This window comes from Pongo abelii, chromosome 23 (genome assembly GCF_028885655.2).
Source record: "Pongo abelii isolate AG06213 chromosome 23, NHGRI_mPonAbe1-v2.0_pri, whole genome shotgun sequence".
Taxonomy (NCBI): domain Eukaryota; kingdom Metazoa; phylum Chordata; class Mammalia; order Primates; family Hominidae; genus Pongo; species Pongo abelii.
The window spans coordinates 57247456-57267599 of record NC_085929.1 but is presented as its reverse complement, the minus strand read 5'-3'; the positions used below and the strand labels follow the sequence as shown (position 1 = coordinate 57267599).

At 48.6% G+C, this 20144-nt stretch overlaps 1 protein-coding gene and 1 long non-coding RNA gene across 6 annotated transcripts; one reads left to right on the top strand and one right to left on the bottom strand.

Moving 5' to 3' along the window:
* Window positions 1-1342: 1342 nt before the first annotated feature.
* Window positions 1343-13366, bottom strand: LOC134761218 (uncharacterized). Its single transcript, XR_010139552.1, has 2 exons — window positions 3714-13366; window positions 1343-1790 (listed from the first exon to the last, which is right to left on the bottom strand). It is a non-coding gene; the product is annotated as an uncharacterized LOC134761218 (long non-coding RNA).
* A 4553-nt stretch (window positions 13367-17919) lies between these two features.
* On the top strand, window positions 17920-20119 carry CIMAP1B (ciliary microtubule associated protein 1B). Of its 5 annotated transcripts, none has more exons than XM_024239742.3 (7): window positions 17959-18068; window positions 18434-18576; window positions 18772-18975; window positions 19250-19354; window positions 19487-19608; window positions 19693-19833; window positions 19985-20119. In XM_024239742.3, exons 2-7 carry the CDS (start codon window positions 18468-18470, stop codon window positions 20063-20065), a joined length of 762 nt encoding a protein of 253 aa, XP_024095510.1. In that variant the 5' UTR covers window positions 17959-18068; window positions 18434-18467; the 3' UTR covers window positions 20066-20119. The 5 variants fall into 5 exon arrangements, with proteins under 5 accessions (XP_054399888.1, XP_024095510.1, XP_054399887.1 ...); XM_054543912.2 differs by having other exon boundaries at window positions 18035-18166; XM_054543913.1 differs by lacking the exon at window positions 18772-18975 and having other exon boundaries at window positions 17920-18068.
* Window positions 20120-20144: the final 25 nt, after the last annotated feature.

The window sequence follows — 20144 nt, the reverse complement described above, 5'->3', positions numbered from 1 at the left end:
CTGAGCCTCAGGTAACTCACCTCCCAGCTCCCCCTGGGACTATTAGATGACAGTGAGAGGGTGTGGGTGGGCCCCATACCTTAAGGTGGACCTCAAGTTGAGGGAAGGCTTTCTAGACTCTGCCCTTATTCTCTGTCCCAGTCTCAGGCTCTGCCTCTTGGTTAAGTCTGGGGTCCAGAAACCTTCAGAGGGTGGAGATGACACCCATAAATATTAGAGACTGAGTAAGGGGCGGGAAGCGGCGGGGGGCAGCGCGCCCCCGGGGTGCAACTGCCCTGGAACTCCAAGTGGTGGCTTCAAAACTGGATTAAAATTTATTTCCGCGAAACCCTGGAGTCGTGGTCCCGCGCCGACTGGCGTTTTCTGCCGTAAACTGAGAACGCGTCAGGGATGGTGGCTCCGTCGGCAGCGCGCGCGAGCGCCCCGGGGCCGCGCCTGGAGGGTGAGCAGCGACTCGCGGGTCAACTGTGAACCCGCAGCCCCTGGGCTCCGAGCGCAAAGCTGGAGACTGGGCGGGCCCGGGGAGCGGGTGAGCCAGCGCCAGCCCCGCCGGCCCCAGGGGCGCGAATTTAATTTCTCTGCATTTCCGGCTGTGGCCGCAGGTGGAGGCTGGGATCTAAAACGGGCAAAAAAGTGCGACCCGGGGCCGAGGTGTTGGATCGCCTGAGGTCAGCAGTTCGAGACCAGCCTGGCCAACACGGAGAAACCCTGTCTTTACCAAAAATACAAAAAATTAGCCGGGCGTGGTGGCGGGCGCCTGTAATCCCAGCTACTCCAGAGGCTGAGGCAGGAGAATCGCTTGAACCCGGGAAGTTGCAGTGAGCCGAGATCGCGCCACTGCACTCCAGCCTGGGTGACAGAGCGAGACTCCATCTCAAACAAAGAAAAAAAGACACCAGCAAAGGGTTTTTTTCTATTAATAACTAGGTCCCCCCAACCCCCCAAAAAGGAGGATGGTTAAAAGCAGGAAAAGCAAAAAATAAAGGCTTTTGGCCGGGCGTAGTGGCTCACACCTGTAATCTCAGCACTTTAGGGGAGGCCGAGGCAGGCGGTTCACCTGAGGTCAGGCGTTCAAGACCAGCCTGGCCCACATGGTGAAACACCTTCTCTACTTTAAAAAAAAAAAAAATTAGCCGGGCATGGTGCCGGACACCTGTAATACTAGCTACTCAGAAGGCTGAGGCAGGATAATCGCTTGAACCCAGGAGGCGGAGGTTTCAGTGAGCTGAGATCGCACCACCACACTCCAGCCTGGGCGACAGAGTGAGACTCTGTCTTAAAAAATAAATAAAATAAAATCTTTTATATTTCAAAATCTGAAGACAAATCACCGTAGTTCAGATAAAATAAAACATTCATATCATTTTATTATTTTAATGTGTTTCATATTATTTTAACGTGTGACATGAAACAATTTCAGGAAGTTGTATTAGGTATTGCGCTTGTGTCTTCTTAGGCGTCCTCATCCCTTTTCACCTCAGGAGCTCAGCATCTTCCTCAGCAGCTCTTCCATGTCATCTGCCCCATGAAATCAGCCTAACGCCGTTTCTCAATAACATGAATCGCCGTAGACCACCGCAACCTTCCAGAAGCTCTCTCAGCTCAGTTCCCATTCTCTCACCGTCTCTTGGTTCTCCTTCTACCTCATCAGTTGTTATTCCTCCGCTTCGCAGCTGAAAATGTGCCCGGGGCCTACTGTGGGCCTAGCCAGGCCTGCTTACGCAGTGCAGTTTCCCACGAATAATGCCCAGTCATTACCATGTAACCTGTGGCAAGCCAGCAAGATGGCCCTGGTGACGGAAAAAGAAACTGCACTAGGACCTGGATGTAGATCTAAGCCATGTTCCTTACTAACAGCATGTTTTACAACCACGCGTTAAAGAAACATCTGACTCACAACAGAATTTTAAAGGGTTTATTTGAGTAAAAAGCAATTTATGAATTGGGGAACACCTGACTGAAAGAGGTTTAGTATTCCAGAGACAAAATAACAAATGCAAGTTTTTATTGGGAAAATGTAGAAGCACAATAAAGAAATTATTTGATTGGTTACAGTTATAGAATTGCTTTCTTTGGCTTATCCTGTTGGAAAGTCAGTAGTTATATAATCATGATAGTTGGTTACTTATGATTGGGTAGATTAAAATTTATCTCTGTCTAATGGAAGCATTTATCAGAAACAACTCAGCTAGGCATGGTGGCTCACGCCTATAATCCCAGCACTTTGGGTAGGAGGCCAAAGTGGGCAGATCACCTGAGGTCAGGAGTTCAAGACCAGCCTGGTCAACATAGTGAAACCCCATCTTTACAAAAATACTAAAATTAGCTGGGCATGATGGCAAGTGCCTGTAATCCCAGCTACTCGGGAGGATGAGGTGGGAGAACTGCTTGAACCCGGTAGGCAGAAGTTGCAGTGAGCCAAGATTGCGCCATTGCACTCCAGCCTGGGCAACAGAGAAGACTCTGTCTCAACAAAGAAAAAAAAGAAATGACTCATGCCTGTAATCCCAGCACTTTGGGTGTGAGGCCGAGGCAGGGCAGATGACTAGTCTTTGAGACCAGCCTGGGCAACATAGCAAGACCTTGTCTCTACTGAAAAACAAACAAAAAGGCTCAAGTTAAGTTTCACTTATGTTTTCAATTTAAGCAAGGCTGAAGTCACTTAAGTGACCTAAATTGTTTTGTCCGCTTAGGGATTCTTCAGGCCTGGTCTCCATTTTAATTTACTTAAACAGGCCGGGTGCAGTGGCTCACACCTGTAATCCCAGCACTTTGGGAGGCCAAGGTGGGTGGATCACCTGAGGTCAGGAGTTGGAGACCAGCCTGGCCAACATGGTGAAAACCCATTTCCACTAAAAAATTAGCTGGGCGTGGTGGTACTCACCTGTAATCCCAGCCACTCGGGAAGCTGAGGCAGGAGAATCGCTGAACCCAGGAGGCAGAGGTTGCAGTGAGCTGAGATCGCACCACTGCATTCCAGCCTGGGTGACAGAGCGAGACTCCATCTCAAAAAAAAATTTTTTTTGCTTCAACAAATCCCCACTGGGCAAGCTGAGAGGATGACCAGATGGTAGAGCTTTGCTCTCCATTACCACTGAGTGGCATAGTCACTGGAGTGAAGAGTCATGTACAGGTGATCACCATCCTAGACCTGGGTGGTGGGGTCTTGAATTCTGTAAATTGTTTAATCCTGATGGCAATCATTTGATGTTAGAGTGGCTGCTGGAAAGTGTTGAAACCCTTGAGAGGATACAATGCAGGAATTAGGTAAACACAGTGACTGTAAGAATAACCGCCAAGGACTAAACAACTCCCCGCAGCTGAGATCCCCAGGAGCCAAGATTTAACCCATTAAATCAACCAACGGCGTCGTCTATCTCATGAGAGACTTATATTTGTTTCTTAAGAGTCTTTAAATTTTGGAAAACAATTTCTAATGTATTGATAAGGAAATTTTCTTATCAAGAACACAAGCTCTTATTTGTTAAGCTCCTAAGGTATCAAGAGCTTCTAGTTTGGAACACTGTTGGGGCTAAGTTATTCATTTCAGATTGCATTGCATGATGGGAATTCAAAGTATTGTTCCATGGAAACAAAATAATTTAACAAAGGTTAATCTTTGGAGTAAATTATGACCTTAGCCTTGTTCGTTTTTTTTGTTTTGTTTTGTTTTTTTGTTTTTTTTTTTTGACTACCAGTGACTATGATCTTACTTTTTGAGCCCAGAGATTGGAGCCTCTTCAGATGATGGAATGAAGATGTCAGTTAAATGTCCCTGGTGATGACTGGGCGCGGTGGCTCACATCTGTAATCCTAACACTTTGGGAGGCAGAGGCAGGCGGATCACTTGAGGTCGGGGGTTCGAGACCAGCCTGGCCAACATGGAGAAACCCCGTCTCTACTAAAAAAAAACATATATATATAACAATTAGCTGGGTGTGGTGGCGCACACCTGTAATCTCAGCTATTTGGGAGGCTGAGGCAGGAGAATTGCTTGAACCTGGGAGGTGGAGGTTGCAGTGAGCCAAGATTTTGCCATTGCACTCCAGCCTGGGCAACAAGAGAGAAACTCCACCTCAAAAAAAAATAATAATAATAAAAATAAAAAAGTCCCTGGTGTTGTCATCAGGAGGTATTCTGATGAACTCTCCAAGTGGCCCACCTGGCAGCAGGCACAAAGGCCATCCAGACGTGATCTGCTGTAGTGATTATTCTGAAAATTAAAGTCATCTACTTTCAGTGTGCCGGGCTTCGGAAAAGGGAAGTTGTAGATTTTAGTGAAGCTAGGGAAAGTCGGGATTCAATCCAGTTTACGGGGAGAAAACAAAACCTCAAAGAACATGAACAGGACCAGAATGTGATAATGCATGCACTGTAGTTTTCTACTGAAATACAATCTCTTTTATAGTCACTCCCATTCTTTTTATATATTTATTTATTTTTTTGAGATGGAGTCTGGCTCTGTCGCTGAGGCTGGAGTGCAGTGGCACGATCTCGGCTCACTGCAAGCTCCGCCTCCCGGGTTCACGCCATTCTCCTGCCTCAGCCTCCTGAGTAGCTGGGACTACAGGTGCCCGCCACCATACCCAGGTAATTTTTTGTATTTTTGGTAGGAACAGGGTTTCACCATGTTGGCTAGCTTGGTCTCGAACTCCTGACCTCGTGATTCTCCCACCTCGGCCTCCCGAAGTGTTGGGATCACAGGCGTGAGCCGATGCGCCGAGCCCTGTTTGTTTCTTTCTTTCTGAGATGGAGTCTCGCTCTGTCGCCCAGGCTGGAGTGCAATGGCGCGATCTCGGCTCACTGCAACCTCCGCCTCCCGGGTTCAAGTGATTCTCCTGCCTCAGCCTCCCGAGTAGCTGGGATTACAGGTGCAATTCTGTATTACGCAACTGCCAAGGAAATTTGACAGTTTTAATAAAACATTTTAAGATAACAATTAGAATGATAACTGATACCAGAACATATCAGATTTTTAGGTATTTTAATATAATTTGGGGGCATTTATATTAATAATACATACCTATATAAATGTAACCTAAGAAAGTTAAACATCATCTGTATTTGATAATGCTTACCATGCAATTTAACATATCAAATAAGCCAAATTAGTTTAGCATCTCTCTATTTATTTATTTATTTATTTAGAGACGGAGTCTTGCACTGTCACCAGGCTGGAGTGCAGTGGTGCAACCTCGGCTCACTGCAACCTCTGCCTCCTGGGTTCAAGCAATTGTCCTGCCTCAGCCTCCTGAGTAGCTGAAACTACAGGCACACGCCACCACGCCCAGCTAATTTTTTGTATTTTTTAGTAAAGACAGGGTTTCACCGCGTTAGCCAGGATGGTCTCCATCTCCTGACCTCGTGATCCGCCACCTTGACCTCCCAAAGTGCTGGGATTACAGGCGTGAGCCACCGCACCAGGCCTTTTATTTTATTTTATTTTATTTTTTTCCTGAGACAGAGTTTCTCTCCTGTTGCCCAGGCTGGAGTGCAATGGTGCGATCTTGGCTCACTGCAACCTCTGCCTCCCGGGTTCAAGCGATTCTCCTGCTTCAGCCTCCGGAGTAGCTGGGACTACAGGCATGCACCACCACGCCTGGGTAATTTTGTATTTTTAGTAGAGACGGGGTTTTGCTATGTTGTTCAGGCTGGCCTCGAACTCCTCACCTCAGGTGATCCACCCACCTTGGCCTCCTAAAGTGCTGGGATTACAGGCGTGAGCCACCGCGCCCGCACCTGGCCAATCTCTCCTTTTAGAAGGACAGAAAATAAATTCATTTGAGATATTCCAAGGACCCTTCTGGAGCCTCTCAAAGTTGATTCAAGGAAGTTGTCAAATGTCAAAAGGTTTAAAACACGTGACTAAACGGGATCACAGGCCACTGTGAAACAATGCCAAAGGGACAGAAGACTTTAAAGGCAAATACAGAAAGTGACCTAGCTGGAAAAAAAAACAACTTTTTAATATTGAAAAGATTCACATTTTGAAAAATAACCAGAGACCTAATAAAAGATAACATAAAGCCTAAGAAATTATCTTGATAAAACATGAAATCTTTGTCTTCTAGGCCAACTACTTAAAAGATAAAGAAAAAAAACCTTCATAATCAAGAGCAGACTAAGATTCCAAGAAGGCTTTGTCCTTTTTACAGAAAGAAAACTGAATTCTAAGCTAGGTGGGAGGGTGCATACCTGTAGTCCCAGGTATTCAGCCGGCTGAGGCAGAAGGATCACCTGAGCCTAGCCGTTCACAGCTGTAGCGTGCTATGATTTATGATTACGGCTGTGAACAGCCACTGCACTCTAGCCTGGGCTACATAGCAAGACCCCATCTCTAAAAAAAGAAAGTTGAGGCTGGGGGCGGTGGCTCACGCCTGTAATCCCAGCACTTTGGAAGGTCGAGGAGGGCAGATCACGAGGTCAGGAGATCGAGACCATCCTGGCTAACACGGTGAAACCCTGTCTCTAAAATACAAAAATACAAAAGAAATTAGCCAGGCGTGGTGGCGGGCACCTGTAGTCCCAGGTACTGGGGAGGCTGAGGCAGGAGAATGGCATGAACCCAGGAGGCAGAGCTTGCAGTGAGCCGAGATTGCACCACTGCACTCCAGCCAGGGTGACAGAGTGAGACTCTGTCTCAAAAAAAAAAAAAGAAAATTGAATTCTAACTTTGCATTAATACATTACTGAGCTTATTTTTTAATGCTATGAATAAAATATATAATCTTAGTAGTTTGACCTCACACAAAATTCTCCCTTCACAGATCTACAACTTTCTGTATCTGTTGAGTTTTTGTCTTACTCATTTTCCTCTTTTTTATTCTAGAACAGTCAGTCATCTTGCTCTAAGACAAAATTACTCATTAACCTAAGTGAATCAGCACAGGAACAGAAAACCAAATACCTTATGTTCTCACTTATAAGTGGAAAGTAAACATGGAGTGACTCGTGGACATAAAGATGGCAACAGTAAAAACTGGGGGCTACTGGCCAGACGTGGTGGCTCACGCCTGTAATCCCAGCACTTTAGGAGGTCGAGGCAGGCAGATCACAAGGTCAGGAGTTTGAGACCAGCCTGAGCAACATGGGGAAACCCTGTCTCTACTAAAAATGCAAAAATTAGCCAGGCGTGGTGGCGGGCACCTCTAATCTCAGCTACACAAGAGGCTGAGGCAGGAGAATCGCTTGAACCCGGGAGGCGGAGGTTGCAGTGAGCCCAGATCGCGCCACTGCACTGCAGCCTGGGGGACAGAGCGAGACTCCATCTCAAAAAAAAAAAAAAAAAAAAAAAAAAAATTGGGGACACCAGAGGAGGGAGAGAGAGAGGCTCAAGTTTTTCAAGGGCTGAAAAACTACTGGGTACCATGCTCCGTACCTGAGGGATCGGATCATTCTTACCCCAAACCTCAGCATCATGTAATATACCCAAGAAACGAACCTGCACGTGTACCTCTTGTATCTAAAGTAAAAGTTGAAAAAAAAAGACAAAATTAATTTTTTTCTTAATGAAAACATACACCTTGTATACTTTTCCCTATTAAAAACACATCTTACTTTCTCTGTATATCTTTCATATTTATAATCATTTTCATAGACAGTTGTCGCCTTTTACCCTTGCTACTTGTAGTAGTTTTAATTGCATACATTAATTAAATGTCTTAACCGTTAGGAACCTAATATCTAGTGAGAATTAGGAAGTACATGATTTTGTAATGTTTAAATACCATGTTTCCTCACAGCACAGACATCCTTACCCAGCAGACCCAAATATCACCACTTCCTCTTTCATAAGAAGTCAAAAATACAGAAGCTTAAACTTATGTTCAGCAATTGATGTTTTGGTAGTTTATCTTGTTTGGAAGTGATCTAGATATTTAGTGGATATCTATCATTTAATATAATTTAGTATAATTTTTTTTTTTGAGATGAGGTCTCACTCTGTCACCAGACTGGAGCGAAGTAGCACAATATCGGCTCACTGCAACCTCCGCCTCCCGAGTTTAAGCGATTCTCCTGCCTCAGCCTCCTGAGTAGCTGGGACTACAGGCATGCGCCACCACGCCCGGCTAATTTTTTTTGTATTTTTAGTAGAGACAGGGTTTCACCATGTTGGCCAGGATGGTCTTCAACTGCTGACCTCAGGTGATCTGCCCACCTCAGCCTCCCAAAGTGCTGGGATTACAGGTGTGAGCCACTGTGCCTGGACAATTTAGTATAATTTTAACGTTTCAAGTTACCAGAAATATTTTGGAAATTGTCTTCAGGAAGACATATTATAACATTCAACAGAACTGTTTGTCGGCCAGGCGCAGTAGCTCACACCTGTAATCCCAGCACTTTGAGAGGCCGAGGTGGGCAGATCACAATGTCAAGAGATCAAGACCATCCTGGCCAACATGGTGAAACCCCATCTCTACTAAAAACACAAAAATTAGCTCGGCATGGTGGCACGCACCTGTAGTGCCAGCTGCTTGGGAGGCCGAGACAGGAGAATTGCTTGAACCCAGGAAGCAGAGGTTGCAGTGAGCCGAGATTGCACCACTGCACTCCAGCCTGGCAACAGAGCGAGACTCCGTCTCAAAATAAATAAATAAATAAATAAATAACTGTCATCTCAGTTTATTTTGCTTGTTGACAAATTTTGTAACAGAGATAATATGAGCTTATTTGATTAACAAAGCTAGGTAGAATATCCATTTTTACTAAATCACCAATACTCTTATTTATTAAAGATTAATCAAGCCACATGCACTTGAAAAGTATTTGGGTTAGTTACTCTTTTTCTGAGAAAATACTTCATATAAACACTTGTTTTTATTTTCTTTTCCTTTTTTTTTGAGACAGAGTCTTGCTCTGTCCCCCAGGCTGGGGTGCAGTGGCGTGATCTCGGCTCACTGCAATGTCCGCCTCCTGGGCTCAGGCAATTCTCCTGCCTCAGCCTCCCGAGTAGCTGGGGTTACAGGTACACTCCATCACACCCAGCTAATTTTTGTATTTTTAGTAAAGACGGGCTTTCTCCATTTTGGCCAGGCTGGTCTTGAACTCCTACTAATCCACCCGCCTCGGCCTCCCAAAGTGCTGGGATTACAGGTGTGAGCCCGGCCGTAAACACTTTTTTTCTCAGGCCAGTGACAAAAGTGTCAGAGATAAGTATTTGTCTGTCTATTTAAGAAAACCAGGAGGCACACTGAAGAAATCCCTTAAATGGTTAGAGTTATGCAACTTCCTTATTTGGTCTGTCTAGCTGGGAAGTCCCTAGTTATGCAATCGAGCGTTAGCTGGCTGCTTAGGATTGGCTGGGGTTGAGTTTTACTTCTGCCTAACATAATCATTTATCAGAAATGACTCCAGTTAAGTTTCACTTATGTTTTCCATTTAGGCAAGGTTGAGGTCAGTTACAACTGGTTTTGTCTGCTCAGGGATTCTTCAGGCCTGGTCTCTATTTTAATATTTAGCTCATGTAAGGTAATTATGCTGGGGTTTCACAGTAATCTATTATAGTTGGGAAAATTAAGTCTTCCTGGAATCCAACAGGGCCTCACCGCAGATGTCAAATACGAGTCCACCAGCTTAAGGGTCCCTGGTGAGGACGACAGAAACTCAAGAAGCTACACTCATCAAACATCCCACAACCTAACTCATGAAAGTTGGCTGAGACGCCTAAGTGCTGAGCATCAGAGGCTGTCGCTTGTTTATGATCCACATATCAGAGTGCTTGTTTCTGCCACGTCTCCAGCCCGGGAGTGCTGCAGGGCCCTGGAGCTCTTTACTCACGTGCACACTCTCAGTCAAAGGCAGAGAAGTTGTTGTGCGAAGAGCTGGATTGTGGCTATTTTTGCCTTTGCAGGTCATACAGTCTCTTGCAACTACTCAAGTCTGCACAAAACCAACCTTAAAAAATAAAAGGATGTGGCTGTGTTCCAATAAAATTTTATTTTTTATTTTTATTTATATTTTATTTATTTATTTATTTTGAGATGGAGTCTGGCTCTGTCACCCAGGCTGGAGTGCAGTGGTGGGATCTCGGCTCACTGCAAGCTCCGCCTCCCGGGTTCATGCCGTTCTCCTGCCTCAGCCTCCTGAGTAGCTGGGACTACAGGCACGCGCCACCATGCCCAGCTGATTTTTTGTATTTTTAGTAGAGACGGGGTTTCACCGTGTTAGCCAGGATAGTCTCAATCTCCTGACTTCATGATCCGCCCGCCTCGGCCTCCCAAAATGCTGGGATTACAGGCGGGAGCCACCGTGCCCGGCCCCAATACAATTTTACTTACAGAAACAGGAGGTGGCTGGACTCGGTGACCCCTGCACTAAGCGGCTTGTGCACGGCTTGTTCCCACGGCTTGTGCACGCCTCCCAGTTCAGCATCTCCGACCCGGACCTCTCCACTGCGTCTGCCATGAACATCACTGGGTGGCAGATGACATCTCTGTGCTCACATCAGGAGCCTGCTGTGCTCACATCAGAACTCTTGATTTTCCACTGTGCTGGATGTGGTCCCTTGTGTTCAGCTTCCATTCTCATCTCCTTTTATTTATTTTCCTGTATTTTAGAACCTAAAATACAAATGCGGCAATACTGTGTTTTACAGATTCCCTTGCAGCCAGAGTTCTGGGCGAGGCTGTTGGATTCAGTGCAGTTGTGTAAGATGTGAAAGGCAGAAATGACTCGGAGGCCTCTGCCCTGCGCTGACTCTGCTGGAAGCAGGGCTGTGGAGACTCAGCCGTTGCTGGGGGAGGCCTGGGCAGCAGGGGCGCGGCGTCAGGATTCCCGGCAGGTTCCTGATCTCAGAATCACAGCTACCCAGGTCTCCTCTTAAGCTCATTAGTCCCAAAGGCCACCTCTCAGCTATTATACCACCAACTCATCCAGTGATTCTGTAATATTCCCCATAATAAATCCATTTCTACTCTTGCCTGATAGACTCACTGAACCTCTCTCATCTTCACCTCCGAAAATCTCTATCATAACTGAGTTAGTTCCAAACAGAAGGGAACAGCCACACCAGGAATGTGAACAGGAAAAACATTAACATAGAGAATCATTACCTAGTAAGATGACGTTAACAGCGGAAGTCAAGAAAAGAGGACGCAAAGGGATTCAGAAGCAGCAAATGCAGAAAGATGCCGCGATGGCTGCGCTTCAGGAGCAAGGAAGGGGCCAGGAACGCACAGACCTGCCACGGGCGTGTGGCCCAGCCAAGCTGGGGCATCAAATTAACCATCGCATGCGGTTAATATCTAAGACCTCTTTTATTCTTTTCCTGTTTTAGAATTTTTTTGACAATTGAACACATTTTTGCATATGAGCTTTAAATTTGTGTTTTCCTATTTTTAACATTGGAAATCTAACTGGAATTAAATATTTATATTCATTTGAGGAGCTGTTTGTTTGTTTGTTTGTGACAGAGTCTCGCTCTGTCCCCCAGGTTGGAGTGCAGTGGTGCAATCTTGGCTCACTGCAACCTCCACTTCCCGAGTTCAAGCGATTCTTCTGCCTCAGCCTCCCTGAGTAGCTGGGATTACAGGTGCCTGACACCATGCCCGTTTAATTTTGTATTTTTAGTAGAGATGGGTTTTCACCATGTTGGCCAGGCTGGTTTCCAACTCCTGACTGCAAATGATCTACCTGCCTCGGCCTCCCAAAGTGCCGTGATTACAGGCATGAGCCACCGTGCCCGGTCTCGTCTTCCCATCTTGTTCAGAGGATTACCAGTAGGGTAATGAAAATCACAAAGCTTTAGCCATCTGAACAGGTAACCTTAACTTTTTCTGTTTTATCAAAAACATAATTTAAATCCAACTGTCCTTTTACACACCCGTGAATTTATATTATTATGTTTTACAGTTTTTGTTTTTGCTTGTTTTTGTTTTGAGACAGAGTTTTGTTCTTGTTGCCCAGGCTGAAGTGAAATGGCGCAATCTCGGCTCACTGAAACCTCCGCCTCCCGGATTCAAGCGATTCTCCTGCTTCAGCCTCCCGAGTAGCTGGGATTACAGGTATGCACCACCACATCTGGCTAATTTTTGTATTTTTAGCAGAGACAGGGTTTCTCCATGTTGGTCAGGTTGGTCTCGAACTCCTGACCTCAAGTGATCTGCCCACCTCGGCCTCCCAAAGTGCTGGGATTACAGGCGTGAGCCACCACGCCTGGCCTACTGTTTTATAACTAAAATTTTCAAGTGAAAAGCCACAAGATCTTTGTGTTGTCTATGTTTTTGTGTCTTTATGTCTATATGTGATTTTAATTTACAAAGAGCTCTATTTAATTGGCATAAAGAAAAAAAGCACTTAAATCAAGTAATTTAAGAGCATACAGTTTATACTATTTTTACACTATATTTAAGAAATATAGGGACAAGCACAGTGGCTCATGCCTATAATCCCTGAACTTTGGGAGGCCAATGCAGGAGGATTGTTTGAAGTCAGTTTGATACCAGCCTGGGCAACAAAGTAAGACGTCTTCTCTACAACAAAAACAAAAATAGCTGAGTGTCTCTATTAAAATATAGATAGATAGATAGAAGAAAATAAAAAAATAAAATCATTCTGCAAACTGAGTTCATCATATTACTTCCCTCTGTGTGATTCTTTTAAAACCCTGCACCTGCCCAACCACTGCAAAAGTACAACTGCTAACAAGTAATGCTGGTGCAGCACTTTGATAGGATAGGGAACACCTGTGGGACTGAAAAAATGAAAGGCCGACTTAACCCAATAGCTACTCCTTCCAAATTTCCTTCCAGCTGCTCAAATGTGGTTCAAATGGTTTTGACACTGACTTAAAATTGCTGGCCGTTCTCCCAACATGGCACCAAGTCAGCCTGGACAGGAAGGGACAATCAAAACCTAACCACCACGTCAGCCTGGACAGGAAGGGACAATCAAAACCTAACCACCAAGTCAGCCTGGACAGGAAGGGACAATCAAAACCTAACCACCAAGTCAGCCTGGACAGGAAGGGACAATCAAAACCTAACCACCACGTCAGCCTGGACAGGAAGGGATAATCAAAACCTAACCACCAAGTCAACCTGGACAGGAAGGGACAATCAAAACCTAACCACCAAGTCAGCCTGGACAGGAAGGGATAATCAAAACCTAAGCTCAGGAGGCACCAAGTCAACCTGGACAGGAAGGGACAATCAAAACCTAACCACCAAGTCAACCTGGACAGGAAGGGACAATCAAAACCTAACCACCAAGTCAGCCTGGACAGGAAGGGACAATCAAAACCTAACCACCAAGTCAGCCTGGACAGGAAGGGACAATCAAAACCTAACCACCAAGTCAGCCTGGACAGGAAGGGACAATCAAAACCTAACCACCAAGTCAGCCTGGACAGGAGGGGACAATCAAAACCTAACCGCCAAGTCAACCTGGACAGGAAGGGACAATCAAAACCTAACCACCAAGTCAGCCTGGACAGGAAGGGACAATCAAAACCTAACCACCAAGTCAACCTGGACAGGAAGGGACAATCAAAACCTAACCACCAAGTCAGCCTGGACAGGAAGGGATAATCAAAACCTAAGCACAGGAGGCACGAAGTCAACCTGGACAGGAAGGGACAATCAAAACCTAACCACCAAGTCAGCCTGGACAGGAAGGGACAATCAAAACCTAACCACCAAGTCAGCCTGGACAGGAAGGGATAATCAAAACCTAAGCACAGGAGGCACGAAGTCAACCTGGACAGGAAGGGACAATCAAAACCTAACCACCAAGTCAGCCTGGACAGGAAGGGACAATCAAAACCTAACCACCAAGTCAGCCTGGACAGGAAGGGACAATCAAAACCTAACCACCAAGTCAGCCTGCACAGGAAGGAACAATCAAAACCTAACCACCAAGTCAGCCTGGACAGGAAGGGATAATCAAAACCTAAGCACAGGAGGCACCAAGTCAACCTGGACAGGAAGGGACAATCAAAACCTAAGCACAGGAGGCACCAAGTCAACCTGGACAGGAAGGGACAATCAAAACCTAACCACCAAGTCAGCCTGGACAGGAAGGGATAATCAAAACCTAAGCACAGGAGGCACTAAGTCAACCTGGACAGGAAGGGACAATCAAAACCTAACCACCAAGTCAACCTGGACAGGAAGGGACAATCAAAACCTAACCACCAAGTCAGCCTGGACAGGAAGGGACAATCAAAACCTAACCACCAAGTCAACCTGGACAGGAAGGGACAATCAAAACCTAACCACCAAGTCAGCCTGGACAGGAAGGGACAATCAAAACCTAAGCACAGGAGGCACCAAGTCAACCTGGACAGGAAAGGACAATCAAAACCTAACCACAGGATAACTGATCAGTGATGTCTTCAGAGAATTTTTTTTTTTTTTTTTGAGACTGAGTCTCACTTTGTCACCCAGGCTGGAGTGCAATGGCACGGTCTCAGCTTACTGCAACCTCCGCCTCCCGGGTTCAAGTGATTCTCCTGCCTCAGCCTCCCAAGTAGCTGGGATTACAGGCACTTGCCACCATGCCCAGCTAATTTTTGTATTTTTAGAGGAAACGTAAAAATTGCCAATATCAAGATGGAGTCACTTGTGTCGAACCCAAACAAAATAAGAGGTTAAGAAGGGGTGGGGGCCTTCATGCGCACATGCCTATGAAAAGAACCATTACAAAACTCTCTGAGTGGCTGGGCACAGTGGCTCACGCCTGTAATCCCAGCACTTCGGGAGGCCGAGGCAGGCAGATCACAAGGTCAAGAGATTGAGACCATCCTGGCCAACATGGTGAAACCCCATCTCTACTAAAAATACAAAAATTAGCTGGACATGGTGGCGGGCACCTGTAATCCCAGCTACTCGGGAAGATAAAGCAGAAGAATCGCTTGAACCCAGGAGGCGGAGGTTGCAGTGAGCCGAGATTGTGCCACTGCACTCCAGCCTGGCGACAGAGTGAGACTCTGTCTCAAAAATATACATATATAGTTATTATATTTTATCTACTACTTTGTGTTAGTTCCTGTTTCATTCCTTTATGTTACTTTTTTTTTTTTCCATTTGTAAGATATATACTAAGCTTCTTGAATTGTTTCTTCATTAATAATGTAGTCACGAGGCTGGGTGGCTCACTTCTGCAATCCCAGCACTTTAGGGAGCCAAGGCCGGCGGATCTTTTGAGCCCAGGTGTTCAAGGCCGGCCTGGGCAACATGGTGAAACCCCATCTCTCCCAAAAATACAAAACAATTAGCCGAGTGTGGTGGTGCATGTCTGTGGTCCCAGCTACTTGGGAGGCTGACAAAGGAAGATCGTTTGAGCCTGGGAGGCAGAGGTTGCAGTGAGCTGAGATGCTCCACAGCACTCCAGCCTGGGTGACAGAGTGAGACTCTGTCTAAAATAATAATAATGAGTCTTTTTTTTTTTTTTTTTTTTTTGAGACAGAGTCTTGCCGTCGCCCAGGCTGGAATGCAGTGGTGCGATCTCCGCTCACTGCAAGCTCCGCCTCCTGGGTTCACGCCATTCTCCTGCCTCAGCCTCCTGAGTAGCTGGGACTACGGGCGCCCGCCACTAGGCCCGGCTAATTTCTTTTGTATTTTTACTAGAGACGGGGTTCCATCATGTTAGCCAGGATGGTCTCGATCTCCTGACCTCATGATCCGCCCGCCTCGGCCTCCCAAAGTGCTGGGATTACAGGCGTGAGCCACTGCGCCCGGCCATAATGAAGTCATTTTAAAATGACTATAAATTTTCCTCAGAACATGTAGGGTCCAGCCCTACAGGGCTTAGTGGGTGTTCTCCTTGTGTGCAGAGACGAGAGATTGTAATAAATAAAGACACAAGACAGAGATAAAGAGAAAACAGCTGGGCCCCAGGGACCACTACCATCAAGAGGAGGAGACTGGTAGTGGCCCCAAACAGCTGATATTTATTGCATACAAGACAAGGGGACAGGGTAAGGAGGGTGAATCTTCTAAGTGATTGACAAGGTGAAGCAACTCATGTGATCACAGGACAGGGGCCCCTTCCCTTTTAGGTAGCCGAAGCAGAGAGGTAAGGCAGCAGACGTCAGTGTTTTCTTCTATGCATTTGTAAGAAAGATCAAATACTTTAAGACTTTAACTATTTCTTCTACCGCTATCTACTGTGAACTTCAAAGAGGAACCAGGAGTACGGGAGGAGCATGAAAGTGGACAAGGAGTGTGACCACTGAAGCACCACAGGGAGGGGGTTAGGCCTCCGGATGACTGTGGGCAGGCCTGGATAATATCCAGCCTCCCACAAGAAGCTGGTGGAGCAGAGTGTTCCCTGACTCCTTCAAAGAAAGGAGACTGCCTTTCGCGGTCTGCTAAGTAACGGGTGCTTCCCAGGCACTGGCGTTACCGCTTGACCAAGGAGCCCTCAAGCGGCCCTTATGCGGGTGTGACAGAGGGCTCACCTCTTGCCTTCTAGGTCACTTCTCACAATGTCCCTTCAGCACCTGACTCTATACCCGCCGGTTATTCCTAGGTTATATTAGTAATGCAACAAAGAGTAATATTAAAAGTTAATGACTAATGTCTATACTAATGATTGATAATGTCCATGATCATCTCTATATCTAATTTGTATTATAACTATTCTTACTCTAACTATTTTCTTTATTATACTGAAACAGTTTGTGCCTTCAGTCTCTTGCCTCGGCACCTGGGTAATCCTCCGCCCACAAGAACACAGCTTTAGCTGCCTCCTATAGGAGTTTGGTAGGAAGGGAATCTACCTTGGTAGTGTTTGATATGTAGTTTTAAGGGAGGAGACCACCCCTCATATTGTCTTATGCCCAATTTCTGCCTCCAAAGAAAGAAAAAGTAAAAACTAAAAGACAGAAATAAAATCCACAGGCAGAGAGCCCCGCGCCACACCTTGGGCCTGGTAGTTAAAGACTGACCCCTGACCTCACCGGTTACGTTATCTACAGATTCCAGACATTGTATGGAAAAGCACTGTGAAAATCCCTGTTCAATCCGGTCCGTTCTGATTACCCGTGCATGCAGCCCCCAGTCACATACCCCCTGCTTGCTCAAGCGATCATGATCCTCTCACGCGCACCCCCTTAGACTTGTGAGCCCTTAAAAGGGACAGTGAGCTCCCTGCTCACTCAGGGAGCTCAGCTCTTGAGACAGGAGTCTTGCCGATGCCCCCAGCCGAATAAACCCCTTCCTTCTTTAACTTGGTGTCTGAGGAGTTTTGTCTGCGGCTCTTGCTGCTACAGTTTGTAACTTCAGATTATGTCTGACAAGTTTTGATCCAGGGTTTTTTTTAAAAGATTTGTCAATTTCAAAATATTTGTTTGCTCCTGCTTCCTGTTCTCTCTCTCCCTTTTTTTTTTTTTTTTTTGAGACAAGGTCTCACTCTGTCACCCAGGCCTGAGTCTAGTGGTGGGATCACTGCTCACTGCAGGATCCAACTCCCAGACTCAACAAATCCTCCCCGCTCAGCCACCGACCCCGTAGCTGGGACTACAGGTGTACATCATCACACCCAGCTAATTTTTAAAGTTTTTTGTCGAGATGGGTCTCACTGTATTGCCCAGGCTGAGTTTTCTTCTTCTTTTTTTTACATTTTGTTTGCCTAGAATTGTATTCTATTGTAATCATGTGTCACATCTTTTTATCACTTTGTGTGATTATTTTGTGGCCCAATACATGATTGTTTTTTGCGAATATTTCATGGACTTAAATAGATAAGAAATCCTCTCTCTACACATAATTAAATGGAGTGTGTGCTTTGCATTATTCAATTCCTTTATTCCCATCCTTGCTTTTGTCTGCAGATTTGTCCTATTCCAGAATGGGTATACTGAAACTTGGGTAAGGGTGAAGCCAGCGTTCTGGGTGGCCCAGCCTACTATCCCACCCGTGCCACAGAACCCACAGAGAGGCCCAGCGGCGGCACTGGGTGGTGGGGAGGGGGGAGGCGGAGCCAGGTTGGGGGGGGGGCGGTAGGCAGTCAGTGCGGTTGCCAGGAAGCGGGAAAGGGCCACAATGGGGTCTGGGAGGTGGGCGGGGCGGAGCGGCGGTGTCCAGCCACGTCGCTTTGTTTTCCCACGCCAGGAGCTACCACAACAGGTCAGTGCACCTCGGGGCACCGGATCCCCCACGCAGGCCCTTCCCGGGGCACCCTTTCCCAACAGCATGAAAATCTCCTGCCCCCACCCCACCCCCAGGTGATTCCCTTCACCAAGTCTGGGTCTAGACTTGGCCCCCGCGAGTTCACCTCCCTGCCTAACCCGCCTGGAGTCCGGGTGATGGCCCTGGATCCGCTCCCGGCCCCACGCTCCGCAGACGCGGGAAAGAAGCTCGCGTTTGTTTTGCTGGTGCCAGGGATACGGTCCAGGCCCCGCCCCGCCCCGCGCTAATCCCAGGGTAGTGGGAAAGTGCGCTCCCCAAGAATTTGGGGTGCAGGGGCCGCGGCCACCGCCTTCTGTCCGCAGGTGCTGCGAGCCGTAAGCGCCCCCTACCCGCGCTATGGGCTCGGACGCCTGGGTGGGCCTTTGGCGGCCACACCGGCCCCGCGGCCCCATCGCGGCGCACTACGGAGGCCCCGGGCCCAAATACAAGCTGCCGTCCAACACCGGTAGAAGGGGCAGGCCCCGGGATCGAGGGGTGGGACGGCGCCTGGGGGAGGGAAGGGGAAGAGACCAGGGAGGTCTGCGCTTGGGGCTGAACCGTGCCTGCTAGAGGGGAGAGGGGGTCTGTGCCGGGGGAGGGTCCGTGTTCCAGACGGGGCTTGGGGCTGGGCCCGGCCAGACGCTGACTCGGATGCTCCCAGGCTACGTCCTGCATGACCCGTCGCGGCCCCGCGCCCCCGCCTTCACCTTCGGCGCGCGCTTCCCCACGCAGCAGACGACGTGCGGCCCCGGGCCCGGCCACCTGGTGCCCGCCCGCATGACCGTGCGCGGCCCCGACGGCGCCCCCGCTTACTCCATCTACGGCCGCCCGCGCCGCTCAGCGCCCTTCCTCACTCCGGGACCTGGTCAGGACCCTCGGGCCCCTGGCCACCCCAACGCCGAACTGCCTCCAGGGAGGCCCAGCTGGGAACCCCCCACCTGAGCCCCGAGTCCCCCTCGGATACCCTAACACCACATATTCGGTACCTCCATATCCGGATCTCAAATCCCAAACCCCGAACCCCACGGGGCTTTGACAAATCGTGGCTCAGACTCCCCCCTAGTCCCAGGACCCCATCTCGGGTACCCACCAGGCCCCCACGCAGTTCCAGCCCCCCACACCCTTGAACCACCCCGCAGGCAGGTACTTCCCGGAGCGAGCGGGGAACGCGACGTACCCCAGTGCGCCTCGGCACACCATTGCTCCCCGAAACTGGGGTGTCCGGGAGGAGCAGCAGAGCCCAGGTGAGGCCAGAACGGCCCATCCCAGAACCGTGGGCCTTCCCACTCGAGACCGGGGACCGCCCTCCGGGAGCTGGGACCACCCCGCGCCTGTCCGCGGAGACCCACCACCCCCGAGCCCTGCCTCCTCCCCAGGTCCCGCGGCCTATACTGTGCCCTCGCTCTTGGGTCCGCGCGTCATCGGCAAAGTCTCCGCCCCAACTTACTCCATCTACGGCCGCAGAGCGGCTGGCAGTTTCTTCGAGGACCTCAGCAAGGTGGGGAAGGGGCCGGGGCGGACGCAGGGGGTCCCTGGTCCGCGGCAGTGGAGGCGGCAGCCAGCACCCTGTGCCCTCCCGCAGACCCCGGGCCCCTGCGCCTACCACATCGTGAGTCCAGGGGTCTACAAGTCCCGGGCCCCCCAGTTCACGATTCTGGCGCGGACTTCGCTCCCCCAAGACAACACTCGGAAGCCAGGGCCCGCGGCCTACAACGTGGATCAGGTGGCCTGGAGCCCAGGGTCAAGGGTCAGAGTCAGGAGAGTGGGGAGGGCCTGAGGTCGGAGTGACGGGATCAGAGTCCCCGGGGGTCCAGGGGTCCCGGCGCGGAGAGGACGCCGGCCCCGCGAGGTCAGCGGTGTCTCCGGGCCCGCAGCACCGGAAGCCCGGCGGCTGGAGTTTCGGGATCCGGCACTCGGACTACCTGGCCCCGCTGGTGACCGACGCGGACAACTGACCCGCCAGGCGGGAGCGGCCCCACACTTGTTTGCTTAAAGTCTGCGAGTCCGCATCGTGTCCGCCTCTCTCTCCCTCTC